The following is a 24,732-nucleotide window of genomic DNA, read 5'->3' as shown; positions in this document are numbered from 1 at the left end:
TTCTGTTTCATTGCTTGCTCGTTCGGAACTTTCGGCGAAAGTTTCGGCGAAAAAAAGAAATGGATAAACACGGCGAAAGTTTCGGCAAAAAGAAACTTTCGCCGTGTTTATCTATTTTTTCACCGCATCTTACGCTCAACACAGGCTGTGCTCTCGCATGCTGCTTGTTTGGTGCAGCTGCTAAACAGCCCCCTCTCAAACAATGTCCGGCGGCGCGACGTTCCGCCGCTCTGCGTTCCCGACGTTCATACGCTACACACTCACCGGTATTGGGGTATATGAAAAATGCATATCATAAACAAAAAAACCACCGGTATTCGGTATGAACCGGTATACCGCCCAGCACTACCTGTGACCCAAAGATATATCCTTCCTCCTGACATGCATCCAGTCTGGTCTTTAATAGCCCGCAGGAATCACACAAAAAAAAAAAAAACCCACCAAGATAATCAACCTTTTTGTCTCCCCTTCTCCTCCCTTCTAACAGGCAGAGGTTATTTTGACCCAGGGCATGCCTGGCAGGATAAACTCAGGTGTGGAGTAGGGTTAAGAAGGCGGCTTCACCTTGAAAGGCCACACTTCAGAGCCCAGGAAACCACAAAAAGCAATTAAAAGTATTGATGGAACTTCAATAGCTCTTAAACAGTGCTGCCAGACACCTCGGGGCAAGTAGCACACTAATCTTTTTTTCCCCCTCATCTATCTATCGCTCCGTTCTCTCCTCCTCTCGCTCCCTTTCTTCACTGACGACTAAGCTGGTCTTGATCATTACCAACAGATTGCACCCCCCACACAAAAAAAAGGCGTGTGAAATGATTTTATTTGTAGAGCCAAGACCCCAATAAGGTGAGTGTGACAAGGATGGTAAATAGGTAATCTAATCCAGACTACCTTGTTAGCCCTCTAATTGGTTGGAGCATGTAAATGTGTGCGGCGTGCGAGTTGGAGAAGCAGGATCTCAAAACGAGCCGCTAATGTCCTCGCTGCATGTCCGCACCATTTGCTGTGCAGACCTCTAATGGACCTCTTAGAGAAACCGAAAGATGGCCTCCCATCTTACAAAAACAGGAAGACGGGCGAGGTGGGGGCTGGAGCAGGGCGGCGACGTCTAAGAGCGGGTTGTTTACCCACGGCGTTAAGCCGGCTACTCGCTAAATCACTGATTTACGGCGCGGGGGCTTCCTCGGCCAACGTGTGAATTTACGGCTCGGATCGCCGTCCGCCGTGACAAGACGGCGGTCTTAAGAGTGATGGCTGGTGCACTTAAACAAGACGGGTGTGGAAGGCAGACAAAGTAATGACTTACCTTTGCACTGGTTGGTGTTCTTATCCAGGATGGCCTTGGTTGACACGATTTTCCCGTACCTGTAAAGACAGAGAATCCAAATTGAGTGAGGGTGACCTAAGTTCACTAAGATCGCCGTCCCCGTGTCCTATTTTACGCGATTGCGGTCGCACCTGGCAATTTGCAAAAGTCGCATGAAATGTCAAAAGCCATCGGAGAGAGAAATCACTCGAGGTTAATGGCATCATGTTTATGGCTGACTTCAAGTGAACGGGCAGCGCTCTGACATTTGAGCGAGTCACTGAACATTTTCCAAAAGGTCTAAAAGCATAAACGCACGGGGAGCAACCTTAAAAGTGTTGAATTAGTACACAGTGTTAGACATCAAATTCTGATTTATTCCGTTCACCTGAACAAGAAGCCCGGTTTCTCACCAGGGAAGCAACAATGATACTCATTTATTATATTGCATAATAATCAGGTTTGAAACAGCATGGAGCTAGCTTATGAGTATTAATTAGCACTTTGAACATTATGTATACTTGCATTTTGGCAATTTCTATAAACAAAACAAACAGGCATTGTATTTACCATAATAGTCGATTTAGTACCTGTGTGGTATTTGGATTATTATTTGGGGTATTTTTTTCTGATTGTTGTTAGTATATATTTGGATAATTCTTAGTGCTTTAAGGTGAATAGTTAAGGAATTGAACTAATATATATCACCATGAAACATAACTGATTACTTTTTTTCTGCTTAACACCTTTTCTGAATTTGCAAACGAGGCCTTATCATTAAGTATGTGCTCATATAATCACGGACACTTCCATCAAAACAATAATTACACGAAGGTACATGACATTAGAAATAAATTACACAATCAAACTTGCCGAAAATGAGTCTTTTTAGATAAGTATTGTGTTTTTATTTTAATAATATCTAAGTGTGAGACGGGTTTCTCCAAATCCGAAAATCTTAATTCATGCCGAGGTTCATATTCCCACAATTCAATGCGTGATTAAAAATATGGGTATAACACCTGTGAAAAACCAACACAGGAAATACCTTCATAATGAAACGGTACGTTTGGATATTTACCAGAAAAGTATTGATGATAAATAAACAATAGATCCATCATTCCACATGTAAATGTGCTATAATATAACATGTACCTCTCTGGTTCTATACTGTAGTATTTGAATCAAATTCATTAAGCCTTATGTATATATGCATGTATTCTTTCTGATGATGTGAATCTACATGTATTTACATTTTTGTATTCTGATAATTAGAAACATATTGTACCTCTTCAAAGCTGGAAGAGCTCAGTACAGCGGCTTGTGTTTACAATTAGAGGAGCTCATTGACCTTAATTTGTATGGAAGCTGGGAGGTGCTACTGGTGGCCTCCGATTGGTCGTTTTTTTTTCATCCCCCGGGTTTTTATGTACGTGGTGCTGATGCTGTTTGCCTGTATCTTTTTTTTGCATGATGAAAGTCTGAGGAGTAAAGCGAGTGATCGAGAGTGGGCGAGGTTTTTATGGTCGTTTCATTGATATAAGAAGCATAAGACGTGCAAGATGTGTCTAAAACACAACAGGAAAGATGAAATAGTCGGAGAGGCATCACACGTCTTCATCCCAGAGTTCTGCATGCACAGTGGGTCGCTATGAATTTTTAGGGAATTGAAAGATTGACCTTCCTGACTGACTGACAGTGAGTTATTCTATCTGCTTGTCTCAGCTAAAACTGCCACATTCTGCATTGTGTGCAGGGCGAGAAGCGCTGTGTGTGTGTGTGTGTGTGTGTGTGTGTGTATGCGTCAATCTGCATGCATGCATATATCACACGCGTATGTTTAAGCAATGTGTACAATTACACTCGAGTACGTGATGCAGACATGTTTGTGTATAAATACATAAGTGAGAACAATTCCCTGTGTGTTGAACGCAACATCGCAATGAGTGAGCGGACACACACACACACACACACACACACACACACACACACACACACACACACACACATATTCTGTAGGGAAGAAGCGGTGGTGCATCCCGGCCCATATTTCACCAGCAGGGGATAATTGTGCCATTTCTCAACGAGTGGGGGAGAGTCTATTTACTGCATGCTGCGGTGGGGCGGGTGGTGGATATGAACTGATGAGCTCCGAGAGGAAAACTACCAGCTCACACACACACACAAATACACAGTACACACACACACAAATATGCACTAACAGAGACAGCACTCACCAATCAGTGGATTGTCTCTCCTCAGCAGATAAACAGGCCATTTTAGCAATAGGGATCCATAAACTACAGCAGAAACAGCACTGACGGGCGACGTTTGATCACATTGAGACACTCTTCAGTATGAGTATGGAAGATGAACACGGAGCGGCGAGCGCTCATTTGATTAGAGAACGTGCAGAGCTGGGTTAGCAACTGTGGTTAAACCATTAAAATCGTCAATGAGGGTGAATGGCATTTTTTAGAGCAAAACACAGATCCTCTTTGGGTTGATACAAAAACCAGATGGGATTCAACACTGGGCGATACTGACAAACTAAAAACTTCACAATTAAGGCACACTTTCAGCTTTAAACCGAGCTAAAACACTCAAATGGGATCAAACGAGGAATTCACTTCTCTATAAAATAGGATAAATAGTTCCATTGGTCACAAATATCACTAAAATTTTACGATTCTCGATACCCAATTTGATACTGTGGTAAAAAATCTATCGGATGTCCTTTAACATATTCTCCTTACCAGTTTGCCTAATACTCATTATCGTCTAAATCGTAATGCTTACCTCGTTAGTTATATATCCGTACATGTCAACCGAATCACAAATCTTCATGTTATTGATATCTTATTGATTCGTTGCAAGCAACTGAGCTCACCAGTAGGTTTATTCCTGCATGCATATCTGTTTATTTGCACACAGGTGTCCCCCTGCTTCGGGACTTAAATGCAAAAAAAAAAAAAAAATAAAGAAATAATAAAATGTTGTATGCTTTCAGTCTGGGAAGCAGTTAAAAAAGCTCAGTGCTTTTGGCACAAATTGGGGGAAAAAGTTCTCATTAAAACTTTGTTTGGACTCTGGGGATGCAGGAGACAGTAGCTTTCCAATGCCAACTCATCAGTGCTCGCCTCATTAAATGTTAAAGATGGCTCATCAATGCATCCTGTCCCCGGTTCCAAATACACACCACAAAGACACTGCGGCGAGATGAAACGGCAAGGTGGAAGGAGCCGGCTCCGTGCCCGTAATGTAGGCATACCGGAAGACGGATGGCGAATGTGATCAGCCTGTTCATGTATGTGGCCAGTGTGTGTGTGTGTGTGTGTGTGTGTGTGTGTGGCTGTGGACGACCCTGCTGGTGGCTCCTTCGCCTCTCTGCCAGCCAGGCCTGGGGAGGCTTTGATGTGACAGAGGCGGTCCCTGTGAAGCACAGGTTTAACACTGTGATGCTGAGGCCGGGGATGCAGAGCCTGTCTCCACTAATCCTATTTCAATCACTCTCGCAGCCTCTTATCTCTGACTCCGCTGGCCCTCGGCCCTCCCTCCCTCCTCCTCCTCCTCCTCCTCCTCACAAATCTTATCCTCCCTCTCTCTCTCGCTCTCTCCATTAAGGTCTCTTTACCATTCCCTTCCCTGCTCTGTATCCTTCATTTCTCTCCTTTTGTCACTCTCTTCCCTCCTCCCTCCTAATAGGAATCCCATGGCAATCATTCTGATGCAACATTGGATCAACCCCGAAGAAAAGAAGATGCCAGCAATGAAACCGCATGTAAAAAATAAATAAATAAAAAAAAGACTTTATGAGCTATTCTAGGCTGATGAAAATGTACAAATTGTGGTGGTTGTAAAACATGTCATTCGCCTGACAGCTGTCTGGTCACTGAAATGCGATAAAATTGAAGCTGAGCCGAAAGCGCTGCTGTGTGTGTGTGTTTTTTTTTTTAAAGAGGGCAGCTGCATGCGTGCGGGTGACATCCCGGCGCCTTTTTTTCTCGCTTTTTCTTGCCGGATGAAACGATCCAGGCATATTTCATTTCCGTCATCAGAGCCGGGAGTGTGAAGTGGCTCTATGTGGGCAGAGAGAGAGAGAGAGAGTGAGAGAGAGAGAGAGAGAGAGAGAGAGAGAGAGAGAGAGAGAGAGAGAGAGAGAGAGAGAGAGAGAGAGAGAGAGAGAGCTGGTCGGAACCACAACACGTCACTGCGGTGTTTGCTGGTACACAGGACAGCAAAGCAGCGCTGAAAAGGACGGACGGACCACCCAAGTGTTGTGCTCTCAGGATTTAGACCCTCTAAGGTTTGTGTCTGTGTGTCATTACAACATACACGGAACAGTATGTAGCTAGAACCTGAACTTGGATCTAAGACCATTTTATATCAAAATGTCGAGATATTGCGATACCTTCCTGCTATCGATATACTGGCGCCAAATATCAATATTTAAAATGTAGAGATGTTCAGTCAGTGTTAAAGAGGATAGATAGATAGATAGATAGATAGATAGATAGATAGATAGATAGATAGATAGATAGATAGATAGATAGATAGATAGATAGATAGATAGATAGATAGATAGATGATTCCTGCTTTTGCCTTTTCACTGGTATTTTCTTTTCTCCTTCAGATACACAGATATCGTGATGCATATCGTAGATGATTTCGTGTATCGTGGAATCGTGATATCATCATTATTGAGGGCAAAATATTGTGATGTTATCGTAATGTGAGTTAGCCTGTGATTCCCACCCCTAATATACAGGGTCGCCCATAAAGTTGGAATAATATGCAAATGTCACGTTTTTTATAACAAATGAATACATGCATGAATAAATTTTCACCTGGGTAACTATGACACATAATGTAATCATTGCACCTGATCAAAAGTCATTACTGATGCATTTAAATAGGATGAAAAAGAGGATTGTGTGTATATATATATATATATATATATATATGTATGTATATATATATCAACCGTGTTGACCTGGGAGGCGTGAGCTTTGTATTGGTTTCACTCATGCCTGATTTAGGCAGTTAGGCTCAAGGGTCTTGCCTCAGGGTCCACACTGACTCCTAACTCCTAACACTAACTGGGAATGTAATCCACTGTATCCTATACCAAAGTCAGTGGCTTTCCCCACTGAGCTACATAAGAAAATGAAAAAAAAAAAGAATAGAGATAATAAAAGAAAAAGAATGAAACGCATGCAGAGAGGCTTTACTGCGCTCAGCTGTGAGACGGAATGATATAAAAAGGCAGAAAAACTCGGCTTCAGCACCTTTGGAACACCTGTGCAGAGGGAATAAGGCACGGTCGGAGAACAATAACTTCAATTTATCACCTCGTGTAGGCCTTTACGCAAAATAATTAGCAGAAAGTAGATAGTGTGGCTGCGAAAAGGAAAAGGTGCTGCACCGAGAGGTCTTGCAGGTGCAGCAGACACACCAGCCAGATTCAACCATTCAGTCTGTGCAGCAAATATCATCCAGAGAGGTTTCACAGGCTTAACAAGTACAATGTTTCATTGAAGGTGTAATAGTTATACTGGTGCCTTTGTCAGTAGCACAGAGCCGTATTCAAATATATTATTTCTAACAATTAGTTCAGCTAGTGACAACCTTTATTCAATTTCAGCTGTTGAAACAGTAATAATAAATCTGACAGGCTATACGTTTTTAGATTTGGAATAAGAACGGCCACTTCTTCACCGTTTTCTAGCCGGTAGAAGAAGCACTTTCTTTCCTCCGATCACCGGTAAAAGTATTTGCCTGTACAGTGAGAATCTCACCTATTCTGGCAACGCTGGAGAAAAACCTACAATTTTAACAGAATGTGCTTTATTCCGTCAGAGTCTTTGATGCTAATGCAAGAGACAGGTGTCACCGTGGCAGACGCACAGAGAGGACGGAGCAGAGGAGAACAAGATGGAAAAGAAACATGACTTCTTTATACTTTCATATCAAAGATGGAAGAGGAAAGAAACGGGAGCAAAACATAAAGAGGATGACAGATGACAATGGAGAAATCTCAGACAGACGAACACGCAGGCGCTCGCATAATCGAGTGAGAGATGAAGAGGGGAAGAGCATGTTGTGTGGATTTTGAAGTTTGTGCTATACGTTTATGCAGAAGGCGAGAATCAGCAGGATTCATCTGGCTGGGTAAAAGCGCCCTTGAACATCTCAGAGGTCAGAGCTCCCGTCCACCTTTCTTTTTTTTTTGGGATAGAAATATCAAACAGATGTTTTTAGTGAAAAGTTGCTGCAGTTGCTATGCGACTATAAAGAAATGTGTACGGCTGCAGCTAACCCAAAGCTTCAAATATATGTTGTTAATGTTTTGCACTGTTAGAGCTTGAGACGGGCGGAGTCTGGGACACACAGCAGCAAGACAGTTGTCAGACTTTCAATCTCTAACCGGAATTACTGCATGTATTTTTTAACTGTTTACTTTCAGAAATGTCAAATCTCTAGCCCGGATCTGTTTGAAGGACAAACTGCAGGGAGAGCAGCATGGGGTGCATTCATAAATGAGAAACTTTTATTTTATTTTTGCGGGTAAAAGTAGAGGTAGAAAGAAAAAGAGGGCAGAAATTCAGAAAAAAACACAGATAGAGAGATGCAGTGGAATAGACGAACGAGGGCAAATCTATCCTGATGTACACCGACTCGGATATCAGTGAATACTTCTCATGACCTCCGACCTCCAAGCTGACAGGTTGCTTTATCTCCATGCCAGCATTGAACTGCATGGAGACCGACCCTGCTCTAAAGCATTCCATTTTTTTGTTAAAGGAAGAAGTCGTCTAAATTATAGATGCTTTTACAGCAGACATCGTCAGAAATATGGAACAGACTTGCATTTTCGGAGAATTATTCTGCCCCCACCTACATGCTGCCCACACAATGACATCATCATGTATTGCCATTGTTTGCAGACTGTAAAAGGGTGTATTAAAGCATACTAGTATACATATCAAAAACACTGTGTTGGCAAGCAGGAGCACAAATCAAAAAAAGCATCCACAAATTGGATAATTCCTTTTTTTGGATTAAGCACTCTCTTTATCTTGGCAGAATTTCATCAGGGTTTTTTTTTAGGTGTTGGGATTCCCCCGTGTTTGAGGTAAACTGCCAAATGTTTACTCTCAAACCTTCAGCATCTCAGGAAGATAATCTAACAAAATGCTCTTATCTCCTCTCGACAAATGCTGTACAAGACACACGGTAACACGGAACATCTAGTATGTTTAGACTGAACAACATGCAGCTTGCGTTGCATTCCTACACATTCGAGGTGCTGCAGCACTCGTTGCACCCCGTCTGTTGAAGTTAACCGCGGCCTCCCTCTGTGGTCATTAGTTGTCATCAACTATTCTAATTTAAATTTTTCCTTATTTCCCCGCTGATGTGATTTCTTCTCATGAACATTCATTTTACCTGGCAAGTGTGAAACGGATGACAAGTTGATTAGAACCATTCAGACTTCCCCACCTCGCCACATAATAGAAATAGATTATAGCTGCAAGCAGCATCACAGCCACCGCGCTCCAGACAGGCAATTGGTAAAAAGGGAAAAAGAAGGTGATTTAAAAGTTTGAGCATGTGTTCGGAGCTCATTGTCGGAGAGTTCAATTTAAAACAATTTATCTTGGCATTAAGGGATTTTCAATAAAAGAAAGTTTTAAAAATTCAGATCGCCTCCATCAGGTAAATTATTCCTCCAATTTAGCCTGTGCCGCTATGGATGAAACTGGATCAATTTGCTAAATGTGGTCTATTAGTATTCCTTTGACGGTATTCCATTCATGTCTTTGCTGTGTAACTTTCTTTTAGAGTGCAACAATTTCAGCGAAGTCAGGATCGGTTTCCGTTCAGCACCGTCCTCACAGCAGTGAGTCATCAGCCAAAGTGTGAACGCGGGTCAGAATAAGCTTAGCGCCTGCAAATGCTGAATCTCTGGTACAAAGTCACAAGTAAAACTCAACTTGGAGTGGAACTGTTTTTAAATACAGCAGCGTGATACGATGCCAGCACATCTACCTCAACCTGAAGGTGATTTGGTTTCTAAATGAAGACATTTGCATTGAGCTGCAAGCATGAAAGACAGGAGATAAATCACTTTAAACTGGTTTGGTTTGGTTGGATATGGATTAGTACGAGGTAAGGTGTAGTTTAATGTGTCGAGAGCAGACTTCCTAGAGTTTACTCTGGTTGCTTGGTAACCAGCGATGACAGGACTGTGTCACGTGAATTACTGGGGAAATTTACAAAAAATAACGGGAACAAACTGGAAATATAGGGGTTATTCGCCCAGGTTGTATATTCCATATCATGTGCAGACATAATCTATTAATATGTTAATTAAATCCAGTCATTTGCCAGTACAATGAACAAAATGTGCCGTACAGTGAGTTAGCTAGCTGGCAAATTAAGAAATTAGGAAAGGCACTTTGAAAATGTGAAGTAGACTGTGTGCAAACCAAACCAATAATAAAATTAATATTTCAAAACACCTCGATGAGCTCAATCAAGCTGCAACCCACAAGGTAACAGCTGGCTAGCAGAAAGCGTTAACAAGTTATGAACTGGGCACTTTGCTTCAGGCTACTATTGACTGGTTCATTAAAAATATCATAAAAATAGATCAAATAAATGAACTCCAGTAGTAAAACCCAAATGAAGGTATTTAATCCTGTTTGTCCGCTTGACCTTGCTCCCCACGTCAACCAAGAATCGGCGTGACATAGAAATAACATCTATTATGTTTTTTTCTTTGTTTTATATCTTTTTTTACATTAACATTTCCATTAAAGTAATGATTTTGAAGATGAGTGATGGTATTTTCTTCTGTAAGCTAAGGCATAATGATGGAAAGTGGACAATAGATCAGTGTGTGTGTGTGTGTGTGTGTTAACGGAGAGCGTGCAAACAAGAAAAGCCAAGACAAACAGTAAGTGACGGCAGGAAGCATTAGCCTGTTGTTCTGAGCTTAGCTAGTAACAATCTCCTTCACACACACACACACACACACACACACACACACACACACACACACACACACACACACACACACACACACACACACACACACACACACACACACACACACACACACACACACACACACACAGAAACACCACTTCAGAGCCAGCCTTGCAGAATAGCCTGTTTGTTTGGAAGTGTCCAACTTGTCAAACCCTCATGCCATGCACCGCTGTCTGACACGCACAAATGAACACATCTCATCTGTGCTGGTGCTGCTTCCACTTTTCTGCTGCTTCGAATGAAAGGGAGAGTTAGCAGAGGGGAGTGGGGGGAGGAGGGGAGGACGACAGGGAGTTTAAAGTCAGAGAGCCCGTCTCAGCTTTTGTCCCTCGCGTCAATCAGTCTTGTCGGAGCTTAAATACTGTCCTCCTCTGTACGGCCGGAGGCAAAAAAAAATACAAAGCGCAGATGGGAAGAAGTGGATGCACAAAAAGAATGTTGCACAGACCGAGATGTTACAGCAACAGCTGGATTGGTTGCTGTAGTTTTTGGCCTGAGTCTAAGGTGAAATGCATCAGTGCCCAGAGAACGTGTGTGTGTTTTTGTGTGAATCTGAGCCCCTTGAGTCAAACTGAATGAGCAAAAAAAACCTTAAAATGTTGTTGAAGAAAATTATTGTCAGCGCATTAACTGGTAACAGAGTCGGTTTCGATGCGAAAGTGGAAGAGAAGGTTCTCTCCAGCCTCTAAATAGGCAAACTGTCTCCATGTCATGTATACAGTAATGGGGGGATAAATAATTCAAAAAACCAGCCTGAGGCCAAATCAGCTTCTTCGCTCGCCCTTGCTCTGAAATCGATGTTTGGGGAGGAAAAAGGCGTTGCGTTTAAGTCAGCTGGAGCAGAGAAGTGGAGAGATTAACATAATGAAGAGATGTGAGGGAGCAGATGAGAGGGAGAGAGAGAGTGGGGGGAACATGGAAGGGAGAGAGAGAGAGAGAGGATAACACTGAGAATCAGAGTGAGGAGAAACATTAAGGGGGGCAGTGAGAGAGCGAGGAAGGCTTTCACACATACGCAGAGAGGGTCTGGAGAGTTCTGGTTCCAGGAACAGCAGATGCTTCTACTCAGCATGAGGCTGGGGCTGTAGGAGTAGTTTAGTTTGGGCATTCCTGTGGCTGTCTCGCTCCTTTCCAGAGGTTAAACACCACTATCTCTTTATGGTCCGGGTGACGCACAACTGGACGGCATGGTCGACTGGAGTCGGGTGTGTTAGGGTTGGGAGGCAGCAGGACAGGGATCACAGACAGGTGGGGAGACGTAATAAGCAAAAAAAGAAAGAAAAAGAAACACGCTGTTTAGCTGAACGTTTCACCTAGGTGTGGTCTGAGGTGTGCGCCTTTAAGAGTCGGTTTTAACCACACCCACCAGTGATGTCACAGCGTACCGACGCACCCTACAAGTACACCTATGCAGCCCTACAGCATGGTCAGAAGCTCGACAGGCGGAGGAGGATTTTCAGATTTCTTTTTCAGGAGCTGTGACCAAAAAACGGTCTAGAGGGGGGAGCTGGTCCCATCTGACACTGGGTGAAGGCTGGGTCCACCTGGAGAGGTTGCCACATTCACACCTTCGACCTTCAGGCAATTTTAGAATAAACAATTAAAGGTGCTAATGACAACTCAATGGGTTGCCAGTACTGAGCACTTGGGACTGGTACCGAAATGCCGCCGGCTTACCATTTTTTCCACACTAACTGGCAACCCCAAAGAATCTTTACCCCTGATTACGCAGATATACCACGCGATACCAACGTCGTTTTTCTATTGGCTCACAAGCCTTGCTAGAAGCCGCAGCCACACATCTACACAGAGGTAAACAAAACATTAATTATGGACCCGTTTTTTTTTTTTATTATTAATTCACAATCAAAAATGTTTTTCACGGGAAGTGATACTTTGATTCTGCACCTTTCTAAAAGCTCTGCGGATCTATTTTTTGAAATTTAAATAAAAATGTTATCAATATGACCTTTAACCTATCCTGCATGTCTTTAAACTGTGGGAGGAAGCCGGAGAACCCGGAGAGAACCCACGCTGACATGCAAACTCCACGTGGAAGGAATCAAGTCCGCTGTGAGGCTCTGAAGCAACGGTGCCAACCACTACACTACCATGCAGCCCAACGTTTCACAGCAAAAGAAAAATAAACCATAAAACAGTTGCGAGGTAATGGATGAAAATGTGTTTTAGCTTGACATGTTGGCATTATTTTGCAATGCAGTTTATTTCTACTTATTGGTATAATATTCTAAACTAGGCAGATGATACTTGCCGATGTGTCTGTCTAGTGCAGTTGTACGGGTGGAGGAGTTGATGGTAAATTAGAGGCTTTGATAATGGACTGGAGCGTTTTTGCTCATAATTCTGCTTCCCTGTCTGAGTCCTTTGAAAACGAGCCATGGGACACGTCGGCTCTGATAGCTAGGCAGCGAATGTCAACTCTGGACCTCGGAGAGTCATTAGGGATAATGTGGCGCTGCTGAGTGCCCGGTCCCCTGCTCCATAAAAACAGGTGGTCCCGAGGTCACCCCTCCCTTCTCTTCCCCTCACCTCCTCTACTTAGCATACCTTATGGCTCTCCCCCCTCCCCTCCCCCCTCCCACTATTCCCCCAGCACACACGGGAAAGGTTATTTGGACAATTGGTGGTGATTAGCTCTTGATTTGGCTCGCTCTGTTCTTTTGATCATACCGTGGCATGGAAGCCAACGCCAACGCGGCGATTGAGGGTCGCAGCTGTGGCTCGGCCGTGACTGAAATGGGGTGAGGAGAACCAGAAGGAGAAGGAGGGGAAGGGAGGGAGGAGTTGAGGGGTTTCGGGACCTCTGAGGTCCTTTGCTTTCTTGGCAGTTTGAGTTATGGATTCGGACTGCTGGCAGAGAAAACGTGAATTGCTCGGTCCCTGTTATTCCAGGTGTGGGCCCTCGTAAAAAAAATAAAAAAAATAAAGAAATGCTTCTCGTTCTTCCTTTCAACCTTTCATCCAACAACCTGCTTCATCCTCTCTTCGCCTCTCCTGGGTGGTGGATTGCAAACAAGAAAAATGTGGACGCCGCCTAATGGCTCGCTGGTAAATGGGGTTATAAAGTCTGCTTTGCCCTAAAGTGTTTGGGGGTTGTGTTTGCTGGCTTGGACGGGGTTGGTGCCGGGCTTAGGCTTGGCCCAGCGCCTCAACCTAGCTGGATAGGGCCAAGGAATTTTTCTCACAGTAACGGCTGTTCCATCCATCCATCCATCCACTCATATGGCCAGCCAGGCAAGTGGGAAGGCCTCTCACTATATGGGTGTTTAGCCAGCAAATCCCCTCTCCACTCCTTTGGCCTCTACTCTACACCCATATATCAGGCTGACGGCTGCGGAGAACCCGACATCCAGCCAGCTGAATAAAACAGAGATTAAGCACCCACCGAAATCCATTTAATTACTCGTTCAACAGCTCTTAGCGTGCGACTCCAACCGCTGTGAGAACTTTGGCGTTCTGCAGTCTTAACTTTTTTTCCCTCCCAGTTGACCGCAGGGAGGTTGGAGGGAGGTGGCCTGGCCTCTCGGACCCAAATAATCACACATTCAGTTGTTTTTAACTGCATGTTTGTGCGTCTGCAATCCAAGGCTTTGGGAACCCGGGTGTGTAATGTGAGGGGTGGAAGCCAGCTGGACCAGTCTGTTTTAACAATGTATGACATCATTTCTGGAGACGTCATGTAAAAGGCAGCATCAGCAAATTGCCTTTTTTAATATTCAGTCAGTAATCAGTAAATAATAGAATCAAAACTCAGGAAAATGAACAAATGGTTAAACAGATTTGAAGTCTTTTTTTCTTCTAACTCTTGAAATTCAAACGTTTCTGTATTTTTAGTGAGAACTGTGAACTCTGCGGGGTTGGGAGGCCTTAATGAGGGTTATTGAAAATGTGACAGGATCCTGGCAATGAAATATTAGAGTTCACAAAGACGGGGGTGCAACCACAGTAGAAGGCATTTGTTGTTTTGGCACCTCTCCGGCGGTGCGCAACAGCCCTCCAATCAGCAGCTACGATATGGCCCCGTGTCAAGAATCCGTCAGCTTGGCGGCAGCGTGTTTGCTTTTGAGATAGTGGTGAACCCGGGGCCGGGCGAGAGCTGCTTTTCAATGAGTATGCACAACAAAACTGGCCCCCATCGGGGAGAGCTGATTGGATTTGAGGGCCAGGGGTAGGGGGGGAGGCGCTGGGGGAGGACTGGGAATCTGGGGGGCAAAAACCTAGAGGAGGGGGACCCAGGATGCTGCAGACTTTAGAGCAGTCGCATGACCTTTTCTGGAACGCTGCCACCCGCCTGCCACTGAAACACAGTCGGGCTAATTAAAGTTTCAGTGGCATTGGATTTTCACTGGCACAGCACCTCGGGCAACCTTGGGGGCTCTTAGGCAGGCGATACACACAGAGAGAAGGGCGGCAGATATAAGACAGAGGGAGAGAGAGACAGAGAGAGAGAGTTGAACAGTTGAACAAGAGGACAGCCACTAAAGGGCAGCAAGGCACATCCAAGCAATAACAGACAAAGTCAGCGGCTTTCCCCACAACACGCAGGAGGGGAAAGCTACATATTAGAATGCAAATCTACACTCACAAACATGGGGGTGTTTTACATAAGCTCCGACATGGTTTTGCCCTTCCAAATAGTGGCGCTTAAAATATTCCAAGATCATATGGAATTAGAAAACGAAATTGAAACCGCCCCGACTCCGTACGAACTGAGCTAAGCTAAAAGAGATACGCGCTATGTCAAAAAAACGCTGAGTGCTTTTTCCAAATCTTATCGGGTCTGCCTCTCAGGCTAATGGAATTTTGATGGGTTAGTATCAAGAATAAATGCATGACTTATGACACGGCTACCGGGAGCATTACCAAATATGCCGGACGGCATGTTCCAGTCTCCGAAAAGGATCATTGAATAATTGGCTGCATTTGACCAGGACATTTCTGGAAGTATGGCCAAGAAAATGTTATGCAAGCAGACAGACTCACTCATGGCCCGCATTTCACCATCTACTGTCTCCATTAATGATCTTGACCCCCTTTTTTTTCACTATTTCAGAAGTGAAAGGGCCTAATGGAGCCGAACAAAGCTGCTTGTGTGTGTCTGTGTGTGAGAGAGGGAGTGAGAGAGAGACAAAGACACAGACCAAAGCCCCTGTGACTGTGTGTTACGGCTTGATGAGGTCTTGGTCTGTGATTCCTGGGGGAGGCAGTCCAATCTAAGCTTTATTAGGCCTTATTGAGCTGTGTGCAGGCAGGTGTGTGTGTGTGTGTTGTCTCTATCAGGAACATTTGGCAGGGCTTCATGAGTACCTCTGTGTGTGTCCCTAAAACACACTCGGTCTGTATCAGTTTAATGGGGTGTGCAAGGCATTGTACGCGGCCCCCCCCTTTTTTTTTTTTCATGCCTGTAATTTTCTTCTCAGATGTGAACTTTTGAGTTTAATCAGTTTGGCATTCAAGAGCTTTGATATGTAATTTGGGTCGGCGCCCGTCTACCAAGATGACAGCCGCCGGTTCTAAGTATGTGGACACCTGCTGTTTTATATTATATCATATTTACCACATGGAATATTTTACAATACTTTATTAGAAGTAAGCAGATGCATGAACATGTCTATGAGGTTTCTTGAATATGATATTTTTGTTCGCTCCACCTGAAACAGTTTATCAGTTTAAACTTGAGATCCTGTTTATATTAAAGGCTTTTATTGAGCTAATTTAGTAGTATTTATTCAGAATTAATTTAACTTTTCAATGTAATGATTATTTACATTATTAAATTTCCCAATTTTTTTCAAAATATTAACATGGAAAAAAAGTTTCCACATGAAATAAGTGAGAGTGGATGCCATTTTTGTAAGCTTTAGTATGAGGCGTGAGCTGGAGACGTATATAGAGGCACACTGTACTGCTAAATGCATACAGCCATGAGAAGCGCCTCGCGGTCAATTACACCCCACAGTGGCATTGAGCAGTGTGACAGGGGAGCGTCTGTGTTTAACTGGACTCACGGTTGACAGAGTTTGATGAGGTCCTGGTCAGTGGTCCCGGGTGGCAGGCCTCGGATATACAGGTTGGTCTTGCTCAGCTGCTCCGCCCCTCCCTGGCTGCAGCTGTTGGTGCTAGGGCTGGGAGGAGCCATGGGGTGAGGGGGTGGAGCATAGGGCTGCTGGGAAAACAGAGAAAGAGAGGGAGGATTTAACACACTGTGTTTAAAAGTAGATTTCATTTTTTTAGACATGGGATGATACAGTTAAACACACACAGAGGTGAGAGGAAATATTATGTTTTGTATGAAATACGTGACGTCAGTACCCATCGTTACTCAAAGCAGCCACGCCCTCAATTATGCATAACTAATTCAAGCTGTAAACATGTTTATTTCTGCTGTAAAGTCGGGCTTTTTTAACATGGGGCTCTATGGGGATCGACTCGCTTTTGGAGCTTCAAGCAGCCGTTTCAGCATTTGCTTCGTTTCTCAGCATCAGAGGTCGTCACCTGGTGAGGATGAGTAGCGAGAAAATAAATCTTTTGAGAAAGCCGCCATCAGTTCAATGTCACTGCAATAACTGTAGTAGACAATTTAGGGCGGCGGCGAGGCTGAGAGGAGACGAGATCAGGGTCACCACGAGATGAAAACATTAAACCTGGTGGCAGATCGGAATGAGCAAAAAAATAAAAAATAAAAAAAAATCTGAAAATCGCTCCGGATGAGGACTCATAGTACTGTATACTTTCACTTTGTGTCCCTTTGTTCACTAGATTGCAATAAATTGCCTCAGTGTGACTTTTTTTCTTACAACATGAAGTCAAGAGTGCAAACATTTGAAATCCGGGTTCATGGGGATTCCAGCAGCTTGCAACACTTTTAAATGATAGGCAACTTCCTGCTTATCGGCCGTATAGTCTCAAAAACCAATTCCATTACACCGTAAAACAATTTACACCTCCGAGGGTCCGCTATCTCCACGCGGTAATCCTCTCCAGCCCCGTGTTCATAAACATCTCCATCGCCAGCATTATCTTCATCTTCCAGAAAGTATTCAAAATGTTTAAGATATGTGACCCCCCCCCCCCCCCCCCTCCCCAGCTCTCCTCGTGTGCCTGTTGTGCTGTTAGTGTAGATTTATGGTGAGGGAGTCAGAGCCCCCTGCTCACAGCCCATTTATATCTCTATTGCAGGGACACTGCACATAGTGACAGGAAGAGAGGAGCAGGACCCTGTGGGCATGAGCGGAAAGAGAGTGAGAGAGAGAGAGTGATACAGTAGAAGAGAGGGAAGGGAAGAGACGATGCACACTGCAATAAAGTAAGTGAGTGATGGATGAAACGGGAAAAAAAGGGAAAAAAATGGTCAGGGAGAAAGGGGGACATGACTAAATACCACCAGCAGCTCCAGTTAACCATCTTAACCCCTTATCCTCCCCAGAGAGAACCTAGAGACCCCCGACCATGCAGCACACACACACACACACACACACACACACACTCCGATCCGCCCCACACGTTAGCAGCGGCTGCCGAAGCATGGCTGATTTGATGTGCTATTTTAAGCATGTGTGCCATGCCAGCGTGTTGCCTCCCACTCCTCAAACAAAGAGCCGGGGTCCCTGGAGCGTGAAGAGGGAGCCAAGTCCATCAATGGACGGCCAATTACCACGCTGAGCTAAGTGGAACTGATGGACAGCCACTCGCTGTGCTGGACGCACACGTACTGTACACACACACACACACACACACACACACATGCCACGTGATGACACCGAAAACCCCCTTTTTTTTTTTTTTAAAGAGAATCCAGAACAGCTTTAAACAGTCCGGGGCAACTTCAGATGAACTTTCACATCAAGTCGAGTTCCAGGCTGCAGACCACGTCAGGTCAAGTCTCCATCATAAGGATAGCACTGTTGTGAACTCGCCTTTCAGTTTTTTTCATTCATAGCCAAGACCATTAAACTCCTTCCTATGCAAAGGTCTACTAATTAAATATGTATGACGAGTAGCTATACAAAGGCCTGCTCTTTTTTATATCATTTATTTGTATTATTCTGGATTTCCATCGGGTCAAATCTGCAGGGAAGCTCCGCCCCCCCCCGTGGCTTCAGGGTGAAGACCGCAACATACCCGGCCTTTGTTGCGTCTTCTCTCTCCTCTCTTGCTTTCTAATCGAGTTAAACATGAGAGTGGCGTGTGGTTTGTCTCCGAGTCTTCACTCGTAAAACCTCCGTCCCAAAGCAGCAAGACGACGATGAAAATAAAGAAGCACAACTGGTCTCCAGTCATTCATGTTTTCATGCAGTGGCGGAAGAAAAGAAGGATCTTAATCTCCCGAGTGCTCCATGGGAGTTATTTTCACCCACTCAGAGTCACTGGAATGTGCGCAGCTGCAGTTCAAGCCTCGACTTTGAGGCTTTCACCTTACGTCCTCCTCCCCCCCCCACAGTCTACTGTAGCTTAAATTGATCACACTAACTGCGCGTCGTGTACAAATTCGCCAGCACAAACATGAGACGCCGCACGCCGCTGCTGTCGGCACTGAAGGTTAATTGAAATCTTTGTTTTAGCTCTTCTGTAATACACACAGCCCTCCTCCTCTTCCTCCTCCTCCTCCTCCTCCCCCCCGGCGCTCCAAGGCTTGGCTTGCATCCTGGGCTTTGGAATTCATGTGTCCCGCCCTATCGATTTGCTTTCATTTTTTAAGGTCAGAAGCTGAAATCTTACACAATGAGGCATGGAGGGTCAAAACCGAGCCCATTACTTACAGTGTTGGGCGAGAAGACAGAGGGGAGGGTTATCCGAGGGGAGAGGAAGAAGGCCGGAAGAGTCCAAGGGAACGGGTGTCCCGGAAATCTCAAGAGGAATGGCGACCTTATTTGGGGGGGGGGGGGGTTAAGTTTGTGGCTAAACAGCACAAAGGGCGTTTCTAGTCCTGCACACTAGTGGGAATGCAAACGCTGGATAAGCAAAGCAGAAAAGAACCGCCTAAAGGGTTCAGGCTCTTCAGATGCTTGTGTAATGTATGTACGGACATGCGCTGGGTGTGAACTTGTACGAGCGTGGGAGCGATAAGCAAGCGCACATTGGCTTTTGCTTCAACCCACACACACACACACACACACACACAAACACACACAGTCCCACCAAAACTGTTTCCCTCCTTTTTTTTTTTTTCATTGTTGTTTTAAATCAAATTCTCTCTTGGCTTCCTCCCCCCCCCCCGGAGGTTAATAACCCAACTTGTTTCTCTTTCCGGACGGTTCCGTGACTGCTGTTTACCCTCAGCCCCGTCAGCTCTGGAGGATCTGGCTTCTCAAACATATAATACAGGCCTTATGTGTCACAGTGATGAGGATTGAATGCAGCGCTTGACAAAGGGGTATTTCAGCAAAAGGGGAGGGAGGGAATGGGAAGATTGAGGGGAAAGGGAAAAGGGTGGGGGGGGGGGGGGGTGAAGAGAGGGGAAAAGCAATACTAGATCGACTTAAAGAGGAGGAATAGGAGGGGAATGTGGGAGAATAGCTGGTTATGACACTTCAAAAACCTCCAGGTGGTAAATGAGAAAACCCTCCACTCTCCCTCCTCCCCACCCAGCTGTGACATGCTGCTACAGAGGCTTACTGGGGATTTCAATTTGCCGCACTGTATTTTAGACGGGCAGAACGGTTTACACAGGCCCAATTTACCGAGCCAGCCGTGCAGGGTGGGGGTGGGGGGGGTGGCGTTCACAGCCTCTGTGACATGCCAGCCAATGTTTATGAGCGCATTAAGTGAGGATGATAAATCTAACGTAGGTTACATAGCCCGAGGGCACGCGGGCGCTGTAGCTAGACCTCTCTGTCGTTTAGAGCAACAACCTGAACCTACTTGTTATTTACATGTCAGTGTACCGTTTACACAGCATCTGTAACACTGCATCACGCCCTTATGCATTATGGGTACGTACATAGACGAATGAGAGGTTAAAAAGTTAACATTAGGACTGTGGGGGGGGAGCAATAATTCCAATGTTATTACAGTACACATGAATTCATACGCCTCATTGCATCTCCACAAATAGCAGCTGGAAAGTTGACTATATATTTAGATACATTGGTTCCTTTCTAGTATAAAAAAAAACCCACACATACTGTGTGAACACCGTGTTGTTTTTCCCCAAACAGAGAGGAGGGCAGCCATGGCACTAATTGGACTGAGAGCAGGGCTGTGGCTTCCCCTGCCTTCCTCCCTGCCTCCCTGCACTCTGCAGGGCAGGGCTGCGACTGGAGGAGAGGCGGCTGTGCACCGCCGTGGTAATTGGCCCTGATTTATAGGAGGCCACAGCAACCGGCGAGAGCTAGCTCAACACTGGCAATAGGCCAGACAAGGCCAGGCTGTCAATATCAGTAAACCAACCAGGGCCGAACCCCCCACGGCCGGAGGGCGCCGCTACTCCAGATCAGCCACCATCATGCAGGAAGGTGCACGTCTGTGCGTGCCTTATCCCCGTTTTTCGTCACTCGAGTCCCCCACACACACACACACACACACACACAAGAAAACCTGCCACAAAAAATGACAAGCAGCCTCCTTAAATTGAAGGGGGAAAAAAAGCCTCTCAGCTCATCCTCCATTAATTCATGCTGGCAAAGTCTCTGCAAAGACTCTTAAAGACAAGCACAGTCCCAGAGGCATCCCTTCCAAACTGCCAGAACTAACAGCTAGCTCTGCGATCGGGGGGCCGCATCCTCGTGAGCCTCTAAGCGCGGGAGGAAACACAAATCCCCCAATCCATCCTGGATAGCTGCTTCCAAACCTTTAGCCCTTAAACATGGATGCTGAGAGCAGAGGGAGGGGTGCTGGAAGACGGAGCGGAGGGAGCCGTTGCCTGTCCTCCCTTTTTGCCTCCTCTTTTCATGCCTGGCGTTTTCTCTCTATGTCTATGACGAGGTGAACCCAGTGGCTAAAACAGCTGCCTGTACGTACGGAGATGGAGAGACTGAAGGAGGATGAGAGGAAGAGTTACAGGTATGTAAGAAAACCAGATGAAAAAAAGGAGGAACTATAGGAGAAGAGAGCAAGAAAACAGACAAAAGTAGAGGAATCATTGTTTCTCTCTGGGCTCCCATTAGCCTCAGGCCTTCCTCCCCAGTTAAAACAAACAAACAAAAATCCTTGGGACACTGGTAAGCCAATACTGCTGTGGACAATGACGCATGGGGCTAATTTTAAACATGCTGATTGGTCCATCTCCAGCATCTCTCAAAGCCGAGGACGGAGCTCTTTCTCTCTCTCTCTTGCATTTCTTATTCCTCACTGTCTCCAACTTCCTGTCCTTTTGTCATCATGTTTCTCCCCCTCCTCCCCACACAGGCTCTGCTTCCCTCTTACTTTCTCTTTGGGGCCGATAAGAGCAGGATGTTGTCTTCCGTGTCAGGGCCCTTGTGTCTGAAATCCAGAGCCCCAGAGTTAAAATAGAGGCCATATCTTTCCCAGGGGGGGAAGTCGGATGTGTGCGTATTATCCGACAGAGAGGACAAGAACTATGGAGGTAAACAAGGCGTACTTTATGTAGCGCCACTGTTTAAAAAAAACACGGAGTCATCTGAATCGGGCCTGAGACGCACCGCGAAATCAATGGGAGACGTGGAAATGAATGTGACACGACTCTTATTGCCTGTTGTGAATCTGGCATCCAAAGAAAGCACGGGGATGGAAGGGGAATGGCAGTGCCTTTTTAGGCCGTTTCATTTATTTACACTCCTTTGTTAAAGTTTAATTGGTAGCCGCATCCAGAGCAGCACCGTGGGATCAATAATTAGTGGCGAATCACCACAGTTTAGAAGACTAAAAATAAACGTGTGAGGAACAACAATGCAAGCGGATGACCTAGAAAGGAGATTTATTATGTTTAAAAAGGCGAAGGTAAAGAGTGGATGGGCTCGAGAACTGTTCAATCGATATGCTTCACGCATGGCGGCAGGAAATAGTAGCCCTTCTATAGAAACGTAGTCCGTATCTGCAAATGACGAACTACAGTAGCTTGGATATATCGAATACCACCCAACCCTAAATGAAAGATGAAACCGTTGCCCTCGAAATGCATTATGTAGTGAAACATATGAGAAATATTTGCACTTTGGACAGATTCAATACGGTTTCATTGAGTTTAACCAGCAGCTGACATGAATATGACATAAATGTTGAGCTGATGTGTCTGAAATATGAAAATATATGAGATATTTCTCTTTGATTAAACTTGAATTACAGTGCCACGCATGAACCACTGTGAGATATTTGATATTTAATAACTACCGTACATCCAAAAGGAATTTTTACAGTAATGAAGTGCATATGGGGAATCCATTCCCAACATGTTACTGGGAGAACTCTCTCAGCGAGGTCCTCCATCACCTCACTTCTTGTTTAGCTTCTGCTAAAGTGAGCGGGACCCGGGATAAAACCCATACCCCGATTTAAAGACCAGGTTGGTCAGAGGCGCCCAAACAAAAATCACACCATTAGCTGCTTTGTTTATACCTCTCCTCGGCAAAAAAACATAAACTGGGTTCTCTGTGCACGTTTAAAGGTCAACCGGTGTTTAGGTGACATAACCGGGGCTGGAGTGTGTTTGTGGAGAACGATTATGGCGGTTTGGCAGCGAGTGAGGTGATTGCCGCAGTGGGATCTGTGAGGAAAAAAAAAAAAAGGAGCAAAGTGAGTCGTGGGCAGTCGAAGCGAAACTCGATGGACGTAAATATTTGGGCTGATTTGTCATCATCGTGGCCAGCTGGGTCCGTCTGTGAGCTAGCCAGTGTGGGAGTGGAGACTACGGGATGGATGGAGCAAAGTGGGAGGACAGAGAGACTTCTAAAAGGCCGAGCAGCAGCTAAGAGGACGATACAGAGCGTGGAAAAAGAGAGAAACGGTTGGTGTCTAACTCATCTTGAGTCTCAAAACCTCAAAACAGCCGTGACAGGTCCCGAGATCACCGATTCAACCAAACCCTGGTTGAGCTGACAGATGTGGCAAATTGATTTTTTTTGTATTAAGCCATTAATCATTTAGTCGAATACATTTCATTTACAAAGAAGCAAATCCTTACGAGTCATATCTAATCAATATTCTTTAATTAATCGATGCATTATTTCAGCCCAAATGGGGTCCGAACTTTGCTGAAGCAGCGAGATTTCTGATGGACAAAACGTCAAGCAGCGTACGACGTGTGTGAACAAACGCATTCTGGTCCACCTCACGCTCTCTGACCTTTCACACGCACACACACACACACACACACACTCCAGGCGTCGCTTGTGTGTTTCACGGGGAGTGTGAGCACAAACAGAGGACTGTGGAAGATGTGGAGAGAGGGAGAGGGACTAGCTCTTTTCCAGCGTGACCCGTCTCTCGCTGAGACAAATGTCTACCAATCCAGTCACGCACATGGGCTGGCACCCTGCCCCGAAATGTTCTCATAGGCTGCATAAAGGACAGAGAATGTGGGAGGGAGAGCAAATAACAAACACACAACTGTGAGTCTCTCCCTTTTTCAAAAAAATACACGCCGAGTCTCAAACATACGCGACTTAGTCCCAGGGTCCGTGGAGCTTTTTTGTCCGGGAGGACGTGTTTGGCTGACTGCCGTGTCTAAATGACTGACTGCTGGATAGCAGACCGGCTGACCAGTTGATGAGCTATTGCTGGAGTGTGGATGCCAAGGAGGCAGGGAGAGAGAGACAGGGGACAGATTGATAGAGAGGAAGCTCGGCCCGTCCCAGAATGCCATTCGTTACGCCGTTCTCCAGACAAACAAATTTACGTCTCCTCCTCCAGAAGGTCAACTGTGCTCAAATTCATAAATAAGGCTGTAATTGGTGCAGGAGCAGGCAGAGAGGCTCAAAAGGTCCCCCGACGGGCCGAGTGCATGAGTTACCGGCCCCCGACACTGGCTTCAGTGTGCGTTTGACTGTGTGCCCACGGGCCATGTGTTAAAAGGCGATGTTTACATAACTGAGCGATGTCATCATTGCTTTTACGAAGAGCAGACTCGCACAGTAAAAGGCGACGGGCGTCGCTGCGTTAGTGCAAAAACACAGCAGGGGGGGACGTCTATGCACGCGAGGCTTGGTGTATGGAGAGGAACTTTCATTGTTTCAAACATCTTTATGCTAAAAGCCACGGGCTGCAACGTGAATTAAAGAGGAAAGCCAAATCCCCAAAAGCCGACGATGTGTGTGGAAATCTGCGAAAACTAATTATATCAAAAATAAATGTATAAAAGATTAGATGGGCAGCACAGAATAACTAATTGTTATGAGAGTAGAGAAGTTCAAAGAGGTGATGGAGACAATAAAAGCCTAGAAAAACAACTCGGA

The 24,732-nt window shown here is 45.2% G+C and overlaps 1 protein-coding gene across 6 annotated transcripts in view; it reads right to left on the bottom strand.

The window, feature by feature from the left end:
* LOC311028456 (RNA-binding motif, single-stranded-interacting protein 3) overlaps positions 1-24,732 on the bottom strand; it is a gene marked incomplete at its 3' end in the record, with an annotated part of 237,550 nt that overhangs the window by 118,999 nt on the left and 93,819 nt on the right. For all 6 annotated transcript variants that reach the window (XM_084033034.1, XM_084033035.1, XM_084033039.1 and 3 more), the window contains 2 exons: positions 16,393-16,550; positions 1,307-1,365 (listed from right to left, as the gene is read on the bottom strand). In XM_084033034.1, coding sequence (XP_083889160.1) covers positions 1,307-1,365; positions 16,393-16,550 — 217 coding nt within the window. The remainder of the gene's footprint in view (positions 1-1,306; positions 1,366-16,392; positions 16,551-24,732) is intronic.

The sequence above is a fragment of the Eutrigla gurnardus genome (assembly GCF_963514095.1).
Source record: "Eutrigla gurnardus genome assembly, chromosome: 17".
In the NCBI taxonomy this organism is placed as follows: domain Eukaryota; kingdom Metazoa; phylum Chordata; class Actinopteri; order Perciformes; family Triglidae; genus Eutrigla; species Eutrigla gurnardus.
This window is presented reverse-complemented; position numbering and strand designations above follow the sequence as displayed.